This window comes from Lepidothrix coronata, unplaced genomic scaffold, assembly GCF_001604755.1.
Source record: "Lepidothrix coronata isolate B3197 unplaced genomic scaffold, Lepidothrix_coronata-1.0 Scaffold7, whole genome shotgun sequence".
In the NCBI taxonomy this organism is placed as follows: Eukaryota; Metazoa; Chordata; class Aves; order Passeriformes; family Pipridae; genus Lepidothrix; species Lepidothrix coronata.
Window position 1 is genome coordinate 4,513,488 of NW_016690187.1, and position 20,378 is coordinate 4,533,865.

The 20,378-nt window shown below is 39.2% G+C and overlaps 1 protein-coding gene across 1 annotated transcript in view; it reads right to left on the reverse strand.

The window, feature by feature from the left end:
* PARD3B (par-3 family cell polarity regulator beta) overlaps positions 1-20,378 on the reverse strand; it is a 400,197-nt gene that overhangs the window by 86,529 nt on the left and 293,290 nt on the right. Inside the window, exon 19 of the mRNA XM_017837617.1 lies at positions 12,294-12,404. Within this exon, the coding sequence (XP_017693106.1) occupies positions 12,294-12,404 (111 nt within the window). The remainder of the gene's footprint in view (positions 1-12,293; positions 12,405-20,378) is intronic.

The following is a 20,378-nucleotide window of genomic DNA, read 5'->3' on the forward strand; positions in this document are numbered from 1 at the left end:
ACAGGCAACAGAAGTGCTGTATCAAAAAGAGTCTTTTTCCTTATGATCCACCTTATTCTCAATAGCATCCAAATATATCCTATCTTAACCTTTCTCTACAACAAATAATTCCAGAATAAAATATAGTTTGATAAAATATATAACCTCAGTAGAACTACAGGCAACATTTTCAAAACATGTTGCATTTCTAGAAGTCAAATGAAGACAGGATCTATATACCTATTGTACTTGTGGAAGTGGGACATGGTATTTTGAAAACACCTCTCTACACCTCATGTACTGTTCAGTAGCACACCCTCAGAGCTATAAATCAAGGAATGCTCTCATTTATCCTTCAAACAATCTTCCCATCTGACATATCTACACAAATCGTACATGGTGACTTCTCACGTACCAACACATGAAAAGATGCATAAACCTAGAGTGCAGAAGCCACGGAAGGGTTAACAGCCCAAACTACTCCTTCCAGCTGCAGCTCAGACACACACACGATTGAGTTACTGTGGCTTAACAAGTTATTGTGTTTCTGCCGAGCTACTGTCAATGACCACATATGTATTCACCGCCTGTGACAAACACAATGTAAAACGCTTTAGTCTGACATCAGTGACAGAGACACTGACAGGCAAAAGCTGGATTAGAAGACTGCAGCATACGCAGAGTGAAGCAGCTGTAGGAAGGGATGTGGATTACCTCAAGAAAACTCCAGAAGAGCTGAGCAGAAGTGACTTTTGGAGAAGACCCAGAAATGCTTTTGTGAATGGAATGAGAGGGCTAGGAAAAGCTGTAAGAGATACTTCTCATCTCTTAGCCCAGCAGTTGGAATCTGGGTGGATGGGTGGGTGGGTTACTAGTGGGTAACAAGAAAATGCTGAAGCTTCTAAAACTCTTTAAAAATTAAAACAGTACTTAATGTTACCATCTCAAAGGCAGCCAGGGTCATTAAAAGCTGTGGAACCCAAAGATGGCCTTCAATGGGAAACAAACAGCAAGACACTGGCTGCACCCCAGTCTGCAGTTCTGGAGGCCTAACCAGCCCTAGCTCAAAAGGAGCTTTGCACAGTGAATCACAGGCTAATAAACTGTCACCTTGGATCAGGACAAAACTTGAAGATGTATGTCCTCCTGGTTATGTCACCCCCAAGCAGGGAACAGGGCGCCTGCTGCCCCACAGGAGACAAGAGAAGCAACTCAGTGGCACCAACAGCTATGAGATCTGGCCACAGTGCAAAACCTCCATGTGGCAAGCGTGGCCCAGGAGAGACTGTGGGCTCTCTTACTCAGAGAGCTGCAAGGCTGCACTTCACATGAGAACAGTTTAGTATACGGACAACCAACCAAAACAGGCCCACAACAAAAAGCAACATCTTTCCTGAGGTGTTTTGAATTCTTCCCTTGCACTCCCCATGAACTCTAGATTATCCTATTTCTTCTGACTTGCCAGGGAAAGAGTAAAAGTGATGTAACTTGTAACTTTTTTTTTTTAAATTTACCACGCACTGACCATGTGTTTAGTATTGAGCAGAGCACAAAGAATGACATACTTTGAGCCCCATGGTGTCTAAGTAGTCAAACACAGGATGGAAAATGCAGTTGCTAACCAAAACATTGTATTTCACAAAGGGACCTTGTTTACACTTCAGATGAATACAGCAACATTTCTTGTATGATGGATTAAAAGTAACAGACTTCGTGCAAGCACAAACAGGTACATGAATGAGCAAGATGCTGGCTAAGTCAGTGAAAGATATTCTGGAGGAGAAGTATGAATAACAAGCAAAGACAAAATATGTAACAGAAACAGGGCCATAGGTCTTTTAGGATAATTTCTGTTCCGTTTGCAAGAAGAGTAGCAGAATAAAAGCAGGTAAGCGAGAGTGCATACAGTCAGTTTGAGGTATACCTAAACTTGAGAGAGGACCTGATCCTTTAAGTCTTTTGAGATGACTGACATGCTAAACACTCTTCCACTGAGTTGGTTGTTCCTTGAGGACTGCAGAATAAAAGCTGCTTCACTGCTTTTTTCCTCACTCATGTGACTCTCCCCGAGATCTACATACCGCAATGATTACTCAATTTACATCTGATTTACTATCTGCTTTTGTGTCTCATTTACCTAATTCACACACATATTGAGTAACTGGTTGTCTAGAGGATAGCAGCTTATTTCTGTAGGAGGTCACTTAGATTTCCATTGGGTTTAATGTTTTAATTCCTTTTTAGCTGCTAGCAAAATATATTTTGGTAACTAAAAACTTGGGGTTTTTTCATTCATTTACATAATAGTGGACTGAATACATCTTGTCTTCAGATATTCATAAGCCATGATCACTGATGGGAATGGGCAAATTTCAGTTGAATATCTTAGGAGATAATTTCAGTACAGTGCTTTTAATTTTTTATTTTATAATCTTTTTCAGACAGACATGGTCTATAATGACATTAACAATCCTATTCAAACCTGCATCTTTTATCAGGAAAAGACTCACTTTTCTTTTTTCAAGCATCATCACCTAACAAAACTCTAGAGGCAGGGAAGTCTCACAGCTAAAAAAAAAAACAAACACAAAAAAATCCACCTCTTGCCAGTAAATGGAGACAACTGATAAAGACTTATCAAGAATCAAACAATATCTAATTCAGTATTATCTTTCAGGGTATTCTGCTGGATGCATAGTTGTCAGAAACATCTTCCACATAAGCTATGCAAGTGTTTCTCCATTCCAGCTCATTCTGTTGTGCTGGATTTGAACATCTCCCCCATAATTAGTATCCGTACTTCTAAACAAGAACAGAAACAGTCTCAGAAATAAAAAAGGGCAAGCCACAAAATCAAGTGAGTAAGAGACTTTAACTCAGGGTAACAAGACAGATCTGGTAACAGCATTAACTGCCCCAACAATAAAAAATCACCAGGGCATAAAATGTTGCCTGCTCTGGATAACTACCCCATACCTGTAAAATACTGAACTGACCAGAGAAGCTGCCTTTGGAGGGTTTTAAGTAAAGAAAGGGAGGACAGAAAAGCTTAAGAAGGAGATAGAACTACACTGACCTTAAAACGTAACATTATGACAAACTGAAGATGAAACACAGCCCTTTCATACCACAAAGTGCGGAGTGTGAGCTTTGGATATTCTTCCATTTATTTCAGAGGTGACAAGGAGTGATTACCAACTTACACAGGATCCTGCCCTCTAAAGAAAATCCTGGCTCTAATGAGGTCAGTGTGTTTTCCCCCACCCTGTGAACTTCAACAAGAACAGGATTTTACCTTTGCTGTTAAATCAGAAAAAGTTTTTCTGGCCTCTCTTTTGTCCATATTAGTTGTACAGTGGGTGAAATGCAGCAGATTGCAGAAAGCCAACTATCAGAAAAGACAAGTATATTATAGGCTGTATTTTACTGCATTACGTAATTTTCTTTACTCACAGCTACCCTGGAGTTATTATTTTGAAGAGATAATATCAGTAAAATTTAGGTTGTAAGGAACCCTCTGAAGGTCATCCTGCTTAACCTCCTGCTGAAAGCAAGGCTGAGCGCACAGATCAGGTTGCTCAGTCTCCTGTCAACAGGATGTTCATTGTTTTGTGACAATGTGGATTAGAGAGTGGAAACATTCCAGGTTTGTCAAAATTACTCTGACATCTTTCATGTGAGATGTTCTGATGCCTTTAAGAGCTCCTCCTGCAAAATGGCCTTGAGTCTGCAGTAACTTTGCAGCCCATAGGGTAAATTGCAGGCCCAATTCTCAGTGCTGACTAAAGGAATTCTCAGGCTGCTGCCATTTGTATTTTTCCATTAAAAAGATAAATAAGGTGCTGTGCATATCATATCTGAGTCCTTTTTGTGAACATTAGCTCATTCTGGAACAAATGGTCATGAAAAGAGAATCAAATTAACAGAATACTCTTGGAAAGTAAGACTTAACTTTGCTTATATTTTAGTAATTGGGAATTTAATGTCAGGAATGCACACAATAACAACTGCAGTCAAAGCCATGTATTCACCTCTACAACCTCTCCAACTGAGACATCAAACAAACTATTTCAGAGAAGTTCATCAGATAAACAGTGAACAAGTATAAAGTAACCACAGTATACCTGCAGAAAAACTATGGGGAGATAGAGACATCCATCTATGAACTTATTCACTGCCAGTGACTAGCTCAGCTCCAGCAATTGCTGTAGTAGGTATCAGTCAAAACCACTGAGGATTGTTAACACTGTCTTGAGAAAAATACCAGAGACACTGTAATGACCATGGGAAGCACAACATTGATTTGACAGCTCATGAAAACCCAACATTCACAACCATATGCAGTAGCATAGCTCAGGACAGACCCAGGAAGACTGGCAGCTACTGAGTCCCTGGGGCTGTGTCCTTTAGTGAGTGGGTATTCTTGGAACATTTCCTACATAGATACTCATAGCTCCACTTGCTAGTGAGACCTCATGAGTTTGCACAACCATCCCTGCAACTGCATAAACATTATGCCTTCATTTGAATGAAATTGTAGTAGCAGAAGGATCAAGCCTAGCTTCATATGATATGATATGATTCCAGGCACATTTCTTTATTCTACACTTACAACATTGAACCTGGAACCTATTGAACAGAATCTTTCTGTACAAGAACAGGAATAGTCTCCATCTGTTAGTCTGGGATTCGCAGGTTGTTTCTAATTAACAGTCCTTGATTAGAAAGCAAAATTCAGCTTTGACTGAGCAGTCAATGCTTTAAGACTTTCAGGTATTTTGGTTTAAGATCACTATGGAGATTTACACATGCAAACAGATTTCCTGCCTGTCTATCCCCATGAGTCGCATTCTCATTTTTATCCTGTAGTAACTAAGGGAGTCTGAGAACAGGAATTCTGTGCTGTGGCACTACTTCAAAGTGCATGCCAAAGATTTATGATAGACTGTCATAAATCTCAAATGGAAGAGCAAGGAATGAAATGCAGCTTCCAAGTAATTCTTACGCCCTTATTGATTTCAGAGTGGGCAAGAGCTGACCTACATTCAGTACTGCATCAAAGAAATCCCTAGGCCAGAATAGTCTGTCTCCTAGAAAGCACTCTATTGCTCTGGTTGGCCAGTACCCTGGCCACTTCATTAGCCTGGCCAGTACAAGTTTCTAACAGCAGCATTTCTGGTTCACAGAAACAACAAAACCATCAGGTAATAAAACTCTGTTATATACAGAAAAGAACCACACACTGGCCCATTTAAGCAAGCAAGAGCCAGGCCACTGCTCCTGCTGCTCTGACTTTTTAGGTGGGCAGGTGGCACAGCTTGTGAAAACAGGCTCCAGAGCAAACCAGTGCCTTAATGAAGGGCAAAACAAAGACACTAAATGGCTTGCATGACAATTTGTGTGCTTACATTTTGAGGGCACAGCTATGACACCTAGAAAGTGCTCTTTCCATCAATCTGCAACACCTGGAATAGTACTGTGATAGTTAAAGAAAAAGGCCAATTCCATGTGCCATTCTGCTATCAGTTCCTAATACTCTTAATCTGGGACAATCTGGGATCGACCACAGACCTAATACTGTCTTAAAAATGCCCTCCAGTAGTAGAGAAGCCACATAAAGCAGTTCAAAAATTGCTATTTGAGTCTAAATGCTACAATGAAACCAGTGAAAGGTAGGCGAGACCCATCTACCTCAGCTACTCATAACCAAACATCAATCTCCCAGAGTTCCGTGGTAGGCTTTTATTACATGTTCTGGTATGCAGAACAGCAGCAGATCTAAAATGAGACTCATTCGGAATCAATGGGTTGGGATTAATCTGTCCTCCTGTCCAGTGCAAGCACTGCCACAGTAATAAACAGAAATCTGATAACTTCATACTGTCAGCACAAAATGAAACTATGACCTTGACCTGTGCAACAGCATCCAGTAATTTTTTCATAACTTCAACATACCATACTACACGGCTATGATCTAATAAGAATCTAAAAGTAATTAACTGGAATTTTTGAAAACTGAAGCCTTAATCAAATATGTATTCTTATCAGGGTTGCAAGCCAGCAATAAATTGGGACATTTAAAAAACTGGGATCCAATCCAATCCGTGATCTGATCAGGGTTCAATGGTTATAATAAATTGGGAGTATTAAAACTGGGATCACATCCAACACTTTATTTTGTCTAAACCACAGGACCTAGCTGTGCTGCAAAGTCAGGAATACTCAATGAACAGATATACCATGTTGGATTAACCCTTAATAAATAATGATGCACAAGCTCAGGAGTCCCAAAAACATGTGGTTTAGCACAGAGCTTAATGGTGAGAATAGCAATTACCAGCATTTATCAGAGATCAATATGAACTATAAACAGCCATAATAATGCTTTCAGACTTGGCAAGTGGAATACACAGGAACAAAAGCTACATGGTGTTGGCAACAATGTGTGCATGTATGAGTGTGCTCCAAGATGTACTATGCATTTTAAAAAAATCATACTTTGATTTTTGCAACAGTCTGAATTTCAACTTTTGATTCAAATCAATTTGGCTTTTCTACCATACTGCCATGCATGCAGCTATTGTTTTCATTTTGATTTCCAGTAACATACAAATTGTTTGTAATTAAATATAACGAAACAAATGCTGATGGAAAGGGAATGAAGTTTCACTCCCAACTAGTCTCTCCTATATAAGTGGACTCTGAATGTTTTTATTTCTGTAAGATGCATTCCCTTCGTGCAGGGATCTTGCAGCTGCAAAATTAAACCTCTGTTTGCCAAATATCAGAAACATATGTATTGATTTTTTTAACTATGGGAACAGGCAACAAGCATCAGAGCTGATAAGACAAGAGAGAAATCCTCTTCAGTTGCTGGAAGGTTTCTGAAAAGTAAAGGAAATTCAGTCTTCAATATAAAAACTGAAACCATTTAATTTTTCCCAAATTTGAGATACCCTGTAACTTTGGTATTCAGTTCAGACATTCAGAAAGCAAGGGCCAGAAGTTCCTTCTGTTTCTCTAAAACTGTACTCAAACCTTAATACTATTAAAAAAAATCCTCAATTAATTCCAATGAGGACTAAAAAACCAAGACTGTTTTAACCAAACAACATACTACTCCCCCCAAAAAAGTGCAGAGGATTATATTTTACATAGGCTGCCTCCTTATTAACTAACTCTCATGCTACTTTTAAAAATCATACCATTTTCAACAAGGTACTTAATTTTGTAAATTTTATTCTAATGTCAAGTAAGTGTTCAATTCTACTGGAAGAGAGACTTAGGGTCTTCGTAGGAATATTCCAGTTAAAATAATACTAAACAAACAGGAAAACATAGTTTTCTTTCAATTGATAGATACTTTATTTGCATCTGATAGGCAAATTATTATGTGTAAAACTCAAGCACCTAATATATTTATCCAGTTTGTTTTACAATGATTTTCAAGTATTAGAAAATCAAACTACAACCCCAAATGAGTGGGAAAAAGATGGAAGAAGGGATGAAGAGAAATCTTTTTGAGGGAAGAGACAAGACCTCTTTCAGTATTGAATAATGTAGCAAACATCTTGTTGTTAAAATGACAAATTCTGAGTAATTTACACAGAACACACTAAAAATACAGATTTGAGTCAGCTTGATCAAAATAACCTTCAGATATAGCATTTGCTTTTTCCTTTTATGGGCAGATTCTCGACCTTTGGAGCACATGCTTTATTACAGCCAAACTCTTTGAAGCATGAACAAAATGATGAGTTTATTTAAAATAGGGCCTCAGTCCAATGACGCACGTGACTTGTGTCAGGAAGGACAAAACACTGCCTCAGAAACTGTATAACCAGTTAAGTCAATACTCCTGACCCATCACGAACTTCTGTCTTTTTCCCGTCAAGTTTCAGTGACATTGCATTGCTGTGGCACAACGAAAACTACGGGAGGTAGAGGGAGAAGAAGAAAATAATTTAGAGGAGGTGCCAAACTCATATTCAACTGGACACAGATAAGGCTATTACTAAAGAAGGAATGCCTACCATCCTAAGTTACTCTTCACCACTTGAAGCTTGCAGAAGTAGCAGTCATATAATCAAGTATTGGCTTTGAAAAGAAAGGAGGCTTGGGGCTGAGGTCTGGAATGAATTCTTAGCCTGATAGGGACTTTTCAGGAACCTGGACAAGCAACTGCATTGCCTGCATGTCAGATTCCCACCCACAGGGCACTTTTTTTTCCTGCCAGATTTTTCTCTTTTGCACCTCAACTGTAAGTGCTCAGGGTCAGGCCCAAGCTTCCGTAACAGCAACGAACACAACGAGACCTTGATCTTGGTGGGTATTGCTAGGGAATATAAGCAGTAAAAAAAATAATGATGTCAGCATTTCAGTGCAGGATGTGGAGCTGCTTCAGAGAACTGCATCTACAAGACAGCACAGAGAGTTGTACTGAAAACTGAGACTAGGACAATGTGGAATGGAAATAGAAATTACTAGGCTAGCAAAATACTAAATTTATTTTCACTTTTTGAGGTTAAAATCTGAAACTTGGCAGCCCATAAAAGGAGTTCCCAGGCAAGTTTATGCTGAGGACCAAAGTTGCAAGCAAGTCCAATCCTTTTGGGAATCATCTGCACGACAGAGTGAGCACTCTGTGTGCATACGCCTACTAGCTCTAACACATTCTGGATGTGCCAGACTTGTTGCACATGCACTGTTCAATTTCTTCTCTGTGCAAGCAGGAAATCCAACCTGTTCCAAGCATGATGGACTTACACTCATGCAGCACACCTACGTAAGATCTGATGTTTCCTGTCAGAGCCAGAGTCCCTGAGTTTGTACTGCACGGCCAGCCCATAATTGTGTGGTGAACACATTTGACATTTCTGCACGTCTAAAGCTTGTCAAGATTTCTGGAAGAAGGCTGCAGCCTTTACAGAAAGCCTATCTCTGAAATTTTGTGAAGTATTATTGTGCCTATCCATCACCAATCAAAAAACTCTGCAAAACTATGAGAGACGGCCTACTCCTGTAAACTGAATATGCACTTCCTACTGAAAAATATTTCTCAGCTGAGAGCTTGGAACAGTTTTCTGCTTTTTGGAGAGCTGCCAAGCATATACTGCATGCAAAACGAACATCCATAACCATGTGAGTTCCACAGCTGCTAAGATGCTGAAAAGTATTTGATCATTAATCCTGTCACACCCAGCCCAAAAATCAACTACTCCAAACTCTTCCACTAGTGTCCAAAATGGACAACATGGCCTGTGAAAAAAAAAAAAAGGTCAGATGAAAAAGCATAGTATCATTCAGTATGACAGATCTTAAAATACTTAGGCAGTCAGCATTTAAGAAAACTGTTTGGGCAAAAAGCCTGACTTTAAGACTGTAATAATTGGATTGAGGATCTGAACAAGAACTCATACAGCTAATCTTGGAAAAGTAAAATTAGGTGTGTGTTAATTCTAGAAAGGTTAAGTGTTAGAAAAGCAATTTCTATTTTGTTCAAGTTGTTAAATACAGGATTTGATCACAGGTATCAGGGGACAAAACCTTCTACATTCCTGTAGTCTGTTCTACTATTACACCTCCAGTAGTTTTAACATATGCTCATTTCAGTCTCAACAAGAACAGATTTGAAAATATGACTGTGTTCTACTAAGCTTCAGTGAAGCTTAGTTTCATAAATATGAGACCAAGTATGCAGGATTGCAGCTAGTGAAGTCATAGAAACAGATGATCTATGGTGTGGATGTGCCACAGGATTTTCTTTGCCAATATGTGCATTAAAATCTTGGACTTGAATTATAGAATTACTAAATTACAGAATTACTAACTATTGGGACAGAGCTATAAAACTTGTCTTATTGAGCATCATCACTAGATGAACAGTCAACAGCTAAGCAAAAGGACCGAATTACCTTCAAGTCAGGTAATGTTTCCTTAGTGATTTTAATCAATTTTACAAACAGTTCTTACCCAAACATGAGAAGTAGCTCCTTTATATAATTTTCCAATAATAATAATAATAATAATAATAACAACAACAACAACAATAATAATAATAATAGTAGTAGTAATTTCCTCTGATAATAAAATCTCTTCTGTTTTATGATCAACTGAAGAAGGGTTCAATTGTCAGCCTGTAAGTAGTCAGTCTTATGTGAGCAAACATACAGTCATGCTCTTGCTTGTTTTTACAGCATGTGTTGCATTCCTTTGATGATAACAGAGAAATTTTTTTCTGTTTTTCTTTCTTTTTTTTTAAAAAATTTTAAAATTTTTTAAAATTTAATTTGGTTTTGGGGCCTTTTGGTTTTTTTCTTTTTCTTTTTTATTTTTAAATTTGAATCCTCCAAACATATAAGATGTATTACCTGATATTATCTGATATAAAAGAGTGATATTTCTATTCTTGTGCCTTACAGAAGAAGAATCAAATAAGTGAGTTAAAAATATCATCTTGTTCATCCACTTCTCAACACACCTGCTGTTCTCCATTTCAGTCACAAACTCTTCCAGGTCAAAACTTAAATCATTACTAGAGAAACCAGAATGATGAAGACATTGAGCTGCCAGTTTCTAATGCAGCCGTACCAAGTTACTGTCAATCAGTGACTGTAATTAAAAAAAAAGCATGCAGTGCTAAAGAAATATTAAGAACAATTATCTTGTGTCCAATTGGAACGTTAGACCCCTAGACAGAAGGGTTCATTCCTTGCAGCCTGCCAACATTTTAGTAAATGACACTGGCCCTTTAACAGATGGGATACATGCTTCTTAGCTTGCCAGGATCCTAATAAAAGACACTGGCTTCTTTAAAATGAAGGACACATACCTCTCAAATTGCCAGTATCCAAACTGGGAGTCAGCAGTTTAAAATAAAGGCACTCATCAATCTGGCAAAATCAGGGACACGGCACAGAAATTTTAAAACAAATGGTACAAAGTTTCTCCTGACACTACTTAACTTAGATGAACTAAATACTTAAAACACTGGCTAAGCATATCCAGTAACAGCACTACAGCAACTAGATACCTTACTAGTTTTTAAAGTAGAAAAATAGTAAAAATTAACAGCAGACTTCAAGAGTTTGGATTTACTTCTTTCCCCCATCAAACCCATTAGCTCCCACTTAACACTGACTTAACACCACGCTGACCACTCACTGCACTGCACGACTCAAATGAAAGCAGGGTGTCTTTTCCCTGGGCACTGACCAGTACCACAAAGGTTGACCCGTGTAGAAACACTCTGTCTGCCCAAAAGGAACCATGTCTGCTTTCATTCTCTCCCAGGAACAGGATGCTCCAGTGAAGGAAAGAGACCTCTCGAAGTTTTCCCCTTGCCCTGACAGCGCATATTATTACAACTTGGAAAGTTATACAGCAACTGTAGACACCTCTGGAGAGCCAGCAAGTATGGGCTCTTTAACTTTTCTAAGAGCAGCCATCAGATGGAAACAAAGACCTTTTTCAGCATATGAAGTATTTCTGGATGAGTTGGAGAAAGGGAGAGAGGGGGTTTCTGAACCTTGTTGTCACTTACAGACTGTTCCCAGTTTCTGAAAGGTAGACATGGGGAAAACTAGAAAACGAAATTGTCTTTGACTGGAAAGATAAAGAAGTTGCTAAGACTGGGCCTAAAAAAGCGTATTTTATGAACAAGACAGACTCCCAGGGCCTTACTTCAAAATACAGCAACTCACAGCTGGCACACACCCAGCTTCTTGCCATGCCCATCTTGCCCACACCACTGCCAGCAGACTCTTGCCTCTTCAGACTCAACCATTTGAACCTGCTTTCTTTCAGGTGTCACTTGCCATACTCAGCACTTGTTACATAGATATTTGTGTAACATGTGGCTTACCAGCAAATGCTGTACAGAAAAGAACAAACCTAAGTCCAAAGATACCATTTGATGGCACAGCCAGCTGAAGCCAAAGAGGTCTGAAGGGCTGGAAAACATGGCAGAGGCTGTCAAGAGAGAAGGGAGGAGGTTCTTGCTGCAGAGAAGTAGAGGAGAAAATTGCTAAGTCAGATGGCCTTGGGAATGGGTAGAGGGGAAACAGGTGTTGAAGGAACTGATCTTCACCAGCTTAACAGAAGTTGGGATCTGAATGCTACAGTGAAGTGCGCAGAAACTGCAGGAGAACAAGCTCCTGCTGCACCGAGCCTAATGCTCTGGGTTGCCTGGACTTGACTGCCAGCAGGCATGGTCTGGAACATCTCCAGCCAGGCTGGCTGGCTGTTACTTCAGGCAATCACTTGCTCTGAAGTTTTTCACTCAATGAACAAAGATGCTGCTGCCATTTACTCACCTTTCACGTTCATCTTTCATTTTCTCCAGCTCCTCCTCTTTAAGCATGCCTTGCTTTGGATTCCCCTTCTGATCTGCTTTCCCACTTCTATCTTCTTTTTTCTTTCCAAATCTGTTAAAGACATCAAGGAAGGAGTCACGAGGAAATAACTACTAGAAGAAAAACCAGTACTCATCTAAACCACAGAAATTTTACAACAATAAAAACACTGGGGTTTTATCTTAGTCACTCATAAATTTCCCACATTGCAAAATAAGTTATCAATATTACCTGGGCCACATGCAAGAGAAAGGACTGATTACCAATTGATTTGGACCCTGTACTTTTGAAAGCAATTGCTTGAAACAAAGTTGAAAAGTCCCACCAACCCTGAAATGCAAGGCATTGCAGGGCTGGAATATTAATATGGCACATATTAAAGTGGCTGAAGGTTCTTTTTGCCACAGAACAGCTCTCTGAAAGTAATTTGCAGTGGCTGTGGTGTCAGCACCCAGAGTCGACCACTTGTTCTGCTCTTGACAGTAACTACTGGCTCTCATTCATGACTGACCCTAATTTCTGGATTTATTCTTTGCTTAAATTCAGAAATAAAATCTATGTTCCAAGAGTACAAAACGAGACAGTTCCTAAGAGCTCTTTTTTAAACTTCTAGGGTTTTCTTTCTGCCTAGTAATATACTATCATGTAATATTTATGCTGTGAAAGTCCTCCAGAGGTCCCAGTGGACTCAGGGCTTCCACTGTTGTTTTATACACTGTACAAATATGCATAACAAGTCTGCTTTACACGGCCTATAAGGGGTGGCTGAACTGGCGAGTTGCATTTCATTTCTGATGAAGCTAGATAGAATACTGGGGTCAAATATGCTCATTAAGTATAGACCAAAAGGTATATAAAGCTTCCCTCCTCTCCCCCAATTTGAAATTCTCAGTTCCATAAGTAAGTAAATGATCAGTCTGTATCTTCCCCTGCAAATTAATGTATCCTTGCATGCATGACAATAATGTAAAGAAAAGTAATTATTTTTAAATTAAAAATACTATATTGCAAACTAATTACTGTGACTCAAAACTGCAAACTCCTCTGTGAAACTCTGAAGCATTTCCTTGGTGATTTTTTTTTTTACTTTTCACGCCAGCCCAAACTGCCTCAAGTGGAATAGCTGAACTACTGTGCATATACTTAAGCTGTAAATCATTGACCTTAGGTTTCTCCGCTGATGAAAGCAGAAATTTTGCAAATACCAAGTCAGGCTCATAAGCTAATGATCCAAATTTTTTGTGAATTTAATTAATAATTCTGAGCTTGTGGTCAAACAAAGTTATCGGGAACTCTGCAGCAGGTCTCCCAGACAATATGAACTTGGAATGATGGCTGCGAGAGACAGACATGTAGCATGTGGTGCTAATAAAAAGGGCAAATACTACAGGTAGTAACATGAGATGCTTTATCGTAGTTCTGTCATGGACTGTGCTGGGGAGCAGAAAGAGTCCTATCAGTGCATTGTTTTCTCTTTTTTCCTATGTGTAGCAATGAAGATAGATGGTGTCTTGTACTCTTTGAGGGATCCTTGGCTCAAAACATACATACATCTCATCTACAAACAATCTTCAGTTCTTTTTTTATGGTCCCTACTCCTTTCGGTGCTTTCACAAATACAGCACATACTTTCCACACTTTTGCTTTTCCTGAGTGTAGAGCAGCACACCAATTTCCCTGCTACTTTCTGAGTTCCAGTGGTTCCAAGAGACTTTGGAGTCACAAACCCCATCAGAAGGTGGTGGCGGCAGTGAAGGCAGCAGACAGGAGACACAAGAGAGAGAGGTTGTACATATAGAGTGAGAAGGGCTTATAGATATGAAGTGACCCAGGTAAAAAGAAAAGCTAGATGAAACTGCATGTATGGCTCTCTACAGAGATGCCAGGCAGCCAAACAACAAGTCGCCTGGGGATGAGCACCAGCAGCCTGCTCCGGGAACACCCCTGCTTTCTGACTCTTGCACAGGCAGGGAAGGTCTCATGGCAGTTTTCTCTAGAGGCTGAATTAGCACTTGCATCTTGGTCATAGTCCAACTCTGGTACTTTGTTTATATTCCGGCTGCCTGGTTTTCTCCCAGAGTTTCAATTATGGGCTTGTGGAGTCTCATATTCGACTGTAGCATGTATTGATTTTGAAAACATTATTCTTGGGCATTTTGTATTGCTGCAGGGAGTTGAAGTTGGATATGTTGCATACTCGAGAGAAATGTAAAAAAATCCCAAAAAATCTTTAGCATACATCCTTTTCAAGTCTAGATATTATTTCTTGCTTACTAGGGAAATACATTTTAAATAAAATGAAGTGACAATTTTGATTGCAATAATTGTCAGCATGACAGCTTTCTGCAAAAACATTGCTGTTTGCTGGTAGAGCTGCTCTTGCCATAAAATTGGCATGTTCCGGTGTAATTATAAACTGGGAATAGTGAGTTAGTCTTGATGAAAACAACTTTTGTTGTTGTGCTGCATCAAAAGCAGCATGGGCAGCAGGTTGAGGGAGGTGATTTTGCCCCTCTGCACTTGTGGGACCCCATCTTGAGTACTGCATACAGCTCTGGGGTCCTCCAACATATGAAGGACATGGACCTGTTGGAGTGAGTCCAGAGTTGGGACACAAAGATGATCAGAGGGCTGGAGCACCATTCCTACCAAGACAGACTGAGAGAGCTGGGGTTGTTCAGCCTGGAGAAGAGAAGGCTCCAGGGGAGACCTTATAGCATGTTCCAGTACCTAAAGGGGGCCTACAAGAGAGCTAGGGAGGGACTTTTTACAAGGGCAAGGAGTGATAGGATAAAGATAAATGTCTTTAAAGTGAAAGAGGGTAGGTTTAGGCTAGATATTAGGAAGAAATTCCTCACTGTGAGGGTGGTAAGACACTGGTGGAAGTGTTCAAAACCAGAGCAAATGGGGCCCTGAGCAACCTGGTCAAGTGGAAGGTGTCCCTGCACACGTCAGGGGGGTTGGAACTGGGTGATCTTTAAGATCCCTTCCAACCCAAACCATTATATCATTCTATGACTGTTTTTTTGCTAATTTTGGCTTCAGATAGGATTTGAGCAGGCTTACAAGATTTGACCTGTTATACTAAATACGCAGCACATTGCTCACAGCTAGGGAAATATTCAGATGTGGGGTTTTTTTGGCCTCTTTTTGCACACAGCTATGCCATAAAAATCCATTCTATTTATTATTGTTTTTCATTCCATTCTCTTATTGTTATGTTTTTCAGTTCAGCAAACTCTTGCACAAACATTAGAAAATAAAAGCAGCAAAAAGGTTAACACTGTTAAGAAAAGTGATATAATGCAGACAACCTTAAACAACAAAGAACCCAGTATCATCTCTGCCTGAATTTATACACCCTGTCCTAAAATTTATGGCCTGCTCACTGATGCATTCTAATTACCATGGACTTCCAATGATAAAATTAACTTCCACTCATTGTAATTTTGCATGGGTTTGTGCACTACAGGCTTACTGGTTCTCTACTGCCTATAGGAACAACAACAACAACAAAAAAAGTAGTAAGGGTACTTGCTGCCCAACTAGGTGTGATCATGTCGTCACTGATATTGGAGTGAGGCCCTACACTGATTTCAACAGGGAGAGGATAAAATCTGTTGTCGAAATTATACTATGGAATAAATAAAATCCATATCCAAATTCTACAAAAACTGAATGGCTTTAGGATTTAAAATTTCCAATTCTCCAGGCAATAAATAACTGAACTGTGGTAAAATCTGCCCTCTGTATTAATACTGTTGTCAGCAGAATAAAAACATTAATGAAAAAATGTACACAAATTTTTAAAATGTCTGTTTTGCTATACTGTGCAGTCAAATTCCTTGAACTTAGTAACTGATGGATTTATTATTCTGAAAACCTTATATAGAAAATGGAGAGATATAACTAGAAGACCCTAAAAACAAATGGATCAGCTGTATCTGCTCATTCTATATGCATCTATAATCAGTTTATGTCAAATGAAACCACTGGTAATCGTAATGACAGTAAGGAAATAAATCCATGTCTTCCCAGGTTGAGTGACTGCACCAGCTCTCTGATTATCTACAGTAAATGCCTGGGAAGTACTGTTAAAGATGTTACAGCCCTATTAACCTTAGTATAATTTTCAGTTGGAAAAGTTAATATTCCACCTACTCAGAGCATAGTCCTCCTGTAAATAAAAGCATAAAGGGATTTTTCTTTATGTGATCAGACCTTTGAGCACTTCATCCTTATGGGAAAAGCCCATATGTGACTGTTGAAAACAGGTTGTGCAAAAGTGAGGCATTATCCTGTTTCTATTAATTTCAAAAGGTGCCCTGCAAACAACTAAAATTTTTCCCCTTAAAAACATTAAGGGAATAAAGTATCTGAATACCAAAGATATGTTGTCTTCCTGCAGTATTTATAGCCATTCTACTGGCTATAGCATTAAAGCATTTGCATGTTTCTTTCCAAGGATTCTAAGAGATAAAAATGAAAACAAACCTACTATAGACCTGCTCTGTTATACTTGGGATAAATGTCTTGCATGCAAGACCTAAAACTGTGGTCATGGCAACACTTCGTTTCTGTGTGGAGCCGGGGCCTTCCAGATCTCAAATGTGTTGATATTTGCTTCAAGGATTAAAAAGCAGGCAGGTCTATAAAGTACCAGACTTCTAAGCAGGAGAAACATCTGGAGGGTGGAACCCCTAAGCAGCTTGCTGACTAAATTCAGTCATTTGGATTTCTTAGCCAATTCAGTTACCCCAGATCAGGAGGTGTCACTGCAGCTAAAGGGTACATAATGAAAGCACAAACATCTGTGGGAAATTAATTCAAGAGAGCCTATGACACAGTCAAGCAAGATACAAAGCCTAACACTGTCATAAAATCTTTACATCTCCAGAAATTATCTGTAAAAAACCAGAGTGATCTGTAAAGTACATATAAGAAAAGCTCTGACTCTTAGTCATTTCGCAGCAAAATGGAGGAAAATGCTGAGATTATTAAAGCATGTCCCTTATGAAAGACTAGAAATAACCCTTAAAATTAAATTTAAATGTGAGTAAGAATGAATGAGTGAGAAAGAAAGATAAAGATACTAATAAGGTATGATTTTCAGGTCCACACAGGGACTATAAAAAGCTTATTAACTGCCACTACTACCGTGTGTTTTAAGTTATTTTATCACTCAGCTTTTATGGCAGAAGAAATACTCTAGAAGCAGCGCTGTGCTTTGATTAATCACATTCATACATACAATTTTACAGAGTATTAAACATTGCTGTAAAGATCCTTAGTGAGTCAGACTTGTTGGTGATTACAGGCCAGGCTCATTTTACATTTATGTTAATAGCAGCATTAATGAAATACATCTTTCACATTTTAGTGTCTCTAAATACCTAAAAGGTTTGTTACTAAATGTTTACTTATTGGACAGAAGTATGCCACTGAGTATTACGCCAGTGGGACCAAGAGCTTTGCAATGGCTGAAAAAGCTACAGAAAGAAAAGAACATGTTTTAGTAAAACAGGTTTGACAATTTGAGAACGGAGCACACACAGCAAGGGCTGGGCAATACCCTTCAAATCTTCACCAATATCCCAGAAGATGAAAGTACCTCTGTGACATGAGTTAAACTTATGGTAAAAGGACAGCCGGGAGGGGTAAGCATCTCTTTTCCTTGCCCCTCTGCCAGGCCGATGCTTCCAGCAAGTCGATCCTGTTCCCTCTGTGGAGGATTTAGCTCCAGAAACATTGAGATGTCACCCTCCATCTAGTGTGCAAGACCTATTGCAGCAAGACCTCCCCATGACAAAGCCTTGCCCAGGAGCAGGTTTTGAACCTGCTTTGGCAGGGTGAGAGCAAAGCCCCGACAAGATGATGAACACAGGAGAGGGCCATTTCAGCCCCTTCTGCTCCCTGCTCCTGGGCGGGTAGTGCCTCCAGCTCTGGGTAAAGGAAGAGGAAGGACTAAAATGGGAACACCACCCCCACAGGGCTGGGAAGTGCTGTGTACAACACCAACACTGTTGGGTAAGCTGGAAAGAGATTTGGAAAAGTAAAGGAAAAAAAATCCTAGATTTGGTGAGGTTTGCTTGCAGGAAAGAGTTTCCCAGCTAGGCTGGTGCTCCCTGTTGTCCCACTGCTGGAGCTCATTCCCAGGGCAGCATCAAGGGGAAAGCAGCAAAAGCAACAGCTTCTTGCAGCAAAAACCAGGGAAGCTTAGGCAACCAAAACCAGCTCACCTGAAAAGGGAAAAATGACCAAACCTTTGATTTATCACATCAGTGGAGGCATACAACAGATTGTTCAAGTGTGCTGTTCTACAGTTATTATTTGTATTTCACAAATGTAGCTAAACGTCATGAAGCTGAGTATCCTCATATTTAGCCACCTTCAAAATATTTTGGGAGATAATCACCATTACCAGAGTAAAACTGATTATGATCAGCAGGAAAAGAAGTTATGCAGAAATTGCAAATATAAAGAAATCCACCTTATTACGCTCCTCTTATATCAAAACAAAGCAAACAAGTGCTATTTTTAAATTTCTTTTAATTTATTTTTTTATTTACTGTATCAGACTGCTGGAGCTAGAATAAAATGACTGAACTTCCAGAACCAGCCTAATGGGTGTAAAACTTATCTTTCTAAAACTCTGATTAAACAAAACCTCCCCCCACCCGTTTATTTCTTTGATGCCCAAATTAGCATCTTTTCTGCAGCATGCTGAATTAATTAGTACAGTGACAAAGAATTAGTCCAGATAAGATCAAAGCTGAAACCATATTTATCTGGAATTTGAAATTAAGAGCAGAGAGTATTAACCCTCAGCACTTCAAGGAGCTTTCCACATGGCATACTTCGTAAGCCTTCCATGAGTTCATTCAAAATAAATCAACAGTGCAATTTTTTTCCCCACTGAAGTTTTGCTAAAAGGAAAATAAATTTGCCATGAAGTCTGCTACAATGTGGAACTGCCTTTAATGCAGACCCTGTACATGCTACTCATTATGTAACTCGTAGGCATCAGTAGAACAAAGCAAACAAAGCTGAGAAAAGACAGTTAATCGCATTTGTATTAATGCTTGGATCATCACATTGTTCAGAGTTTTAAGGGCTAATGAAAGAATTCCCAGCACTGAATCCGAGAAGCTGCTTGCTGTAACACCTCACAGGTAAATAATCCATAATCTTCAGTGGAGAGGGTCACACATAGAAACAAAATGTCAAACAGAAGCCCTATATTACATAGAGAAGTTTACTCTGAGAGTATCAACCATACGGACAGCAATAAAGGAAAATCTTCATTGCTGGTATCATTGCCTCGGATATTATCTGTGTTTCAGTATCAGATAAAAGACTGGAGGCTGTTTGCCATGTGAAATACAAGAGGTCGATCTTCTGCCTAGAAATTTTTGCAGAACAGAGGCAGTCTAAATAATTACCCCAAAATCTTCTTACCCATCTTCCGAAAGCCTTTGAGCCCCATAACCTTATTTTTTAAATGTAAAACTTGCTCTTAATCTAGACAGAAGTATATATATACTATACATATACTATAACTCATTCTGGTAATTAGGTACTAGGAGATTCTTACCAGTGGGGCAGTCCCATTCAGCTGTACCATATATCAAATCTTACTTCTGCAGTATATAAAATGACCAAAGACAACCCCCAAGGAACGTGATGGAACCCTAGGACTTGGGGCACCTGAGTTAGAAGTGGTTGTTGCAAAACAATGAAGTCCATCCACTGAACCAATGGAATGGAATAACTCTCATCAACTAATATGTAAATATAGACAATAGAAGGCAGATGTCAAGAGTCATCCTTTATACTTCAAGAAACTTATTTTTAGACAACATGCTGAGGTAGTCTGAGTGTTGAAGCATTTATAAATTATTATCTATTATTATCTGACCAGGAAAATCGTGATGTTGAATGGCAGCTGTGCATCTATTTCCATGAAATGATGTTTTAATCATCCGATGACCATGTTGCTAGTCTTTTTGGTCACCAGGACAAGAATTCTGCATCCCACATCACATA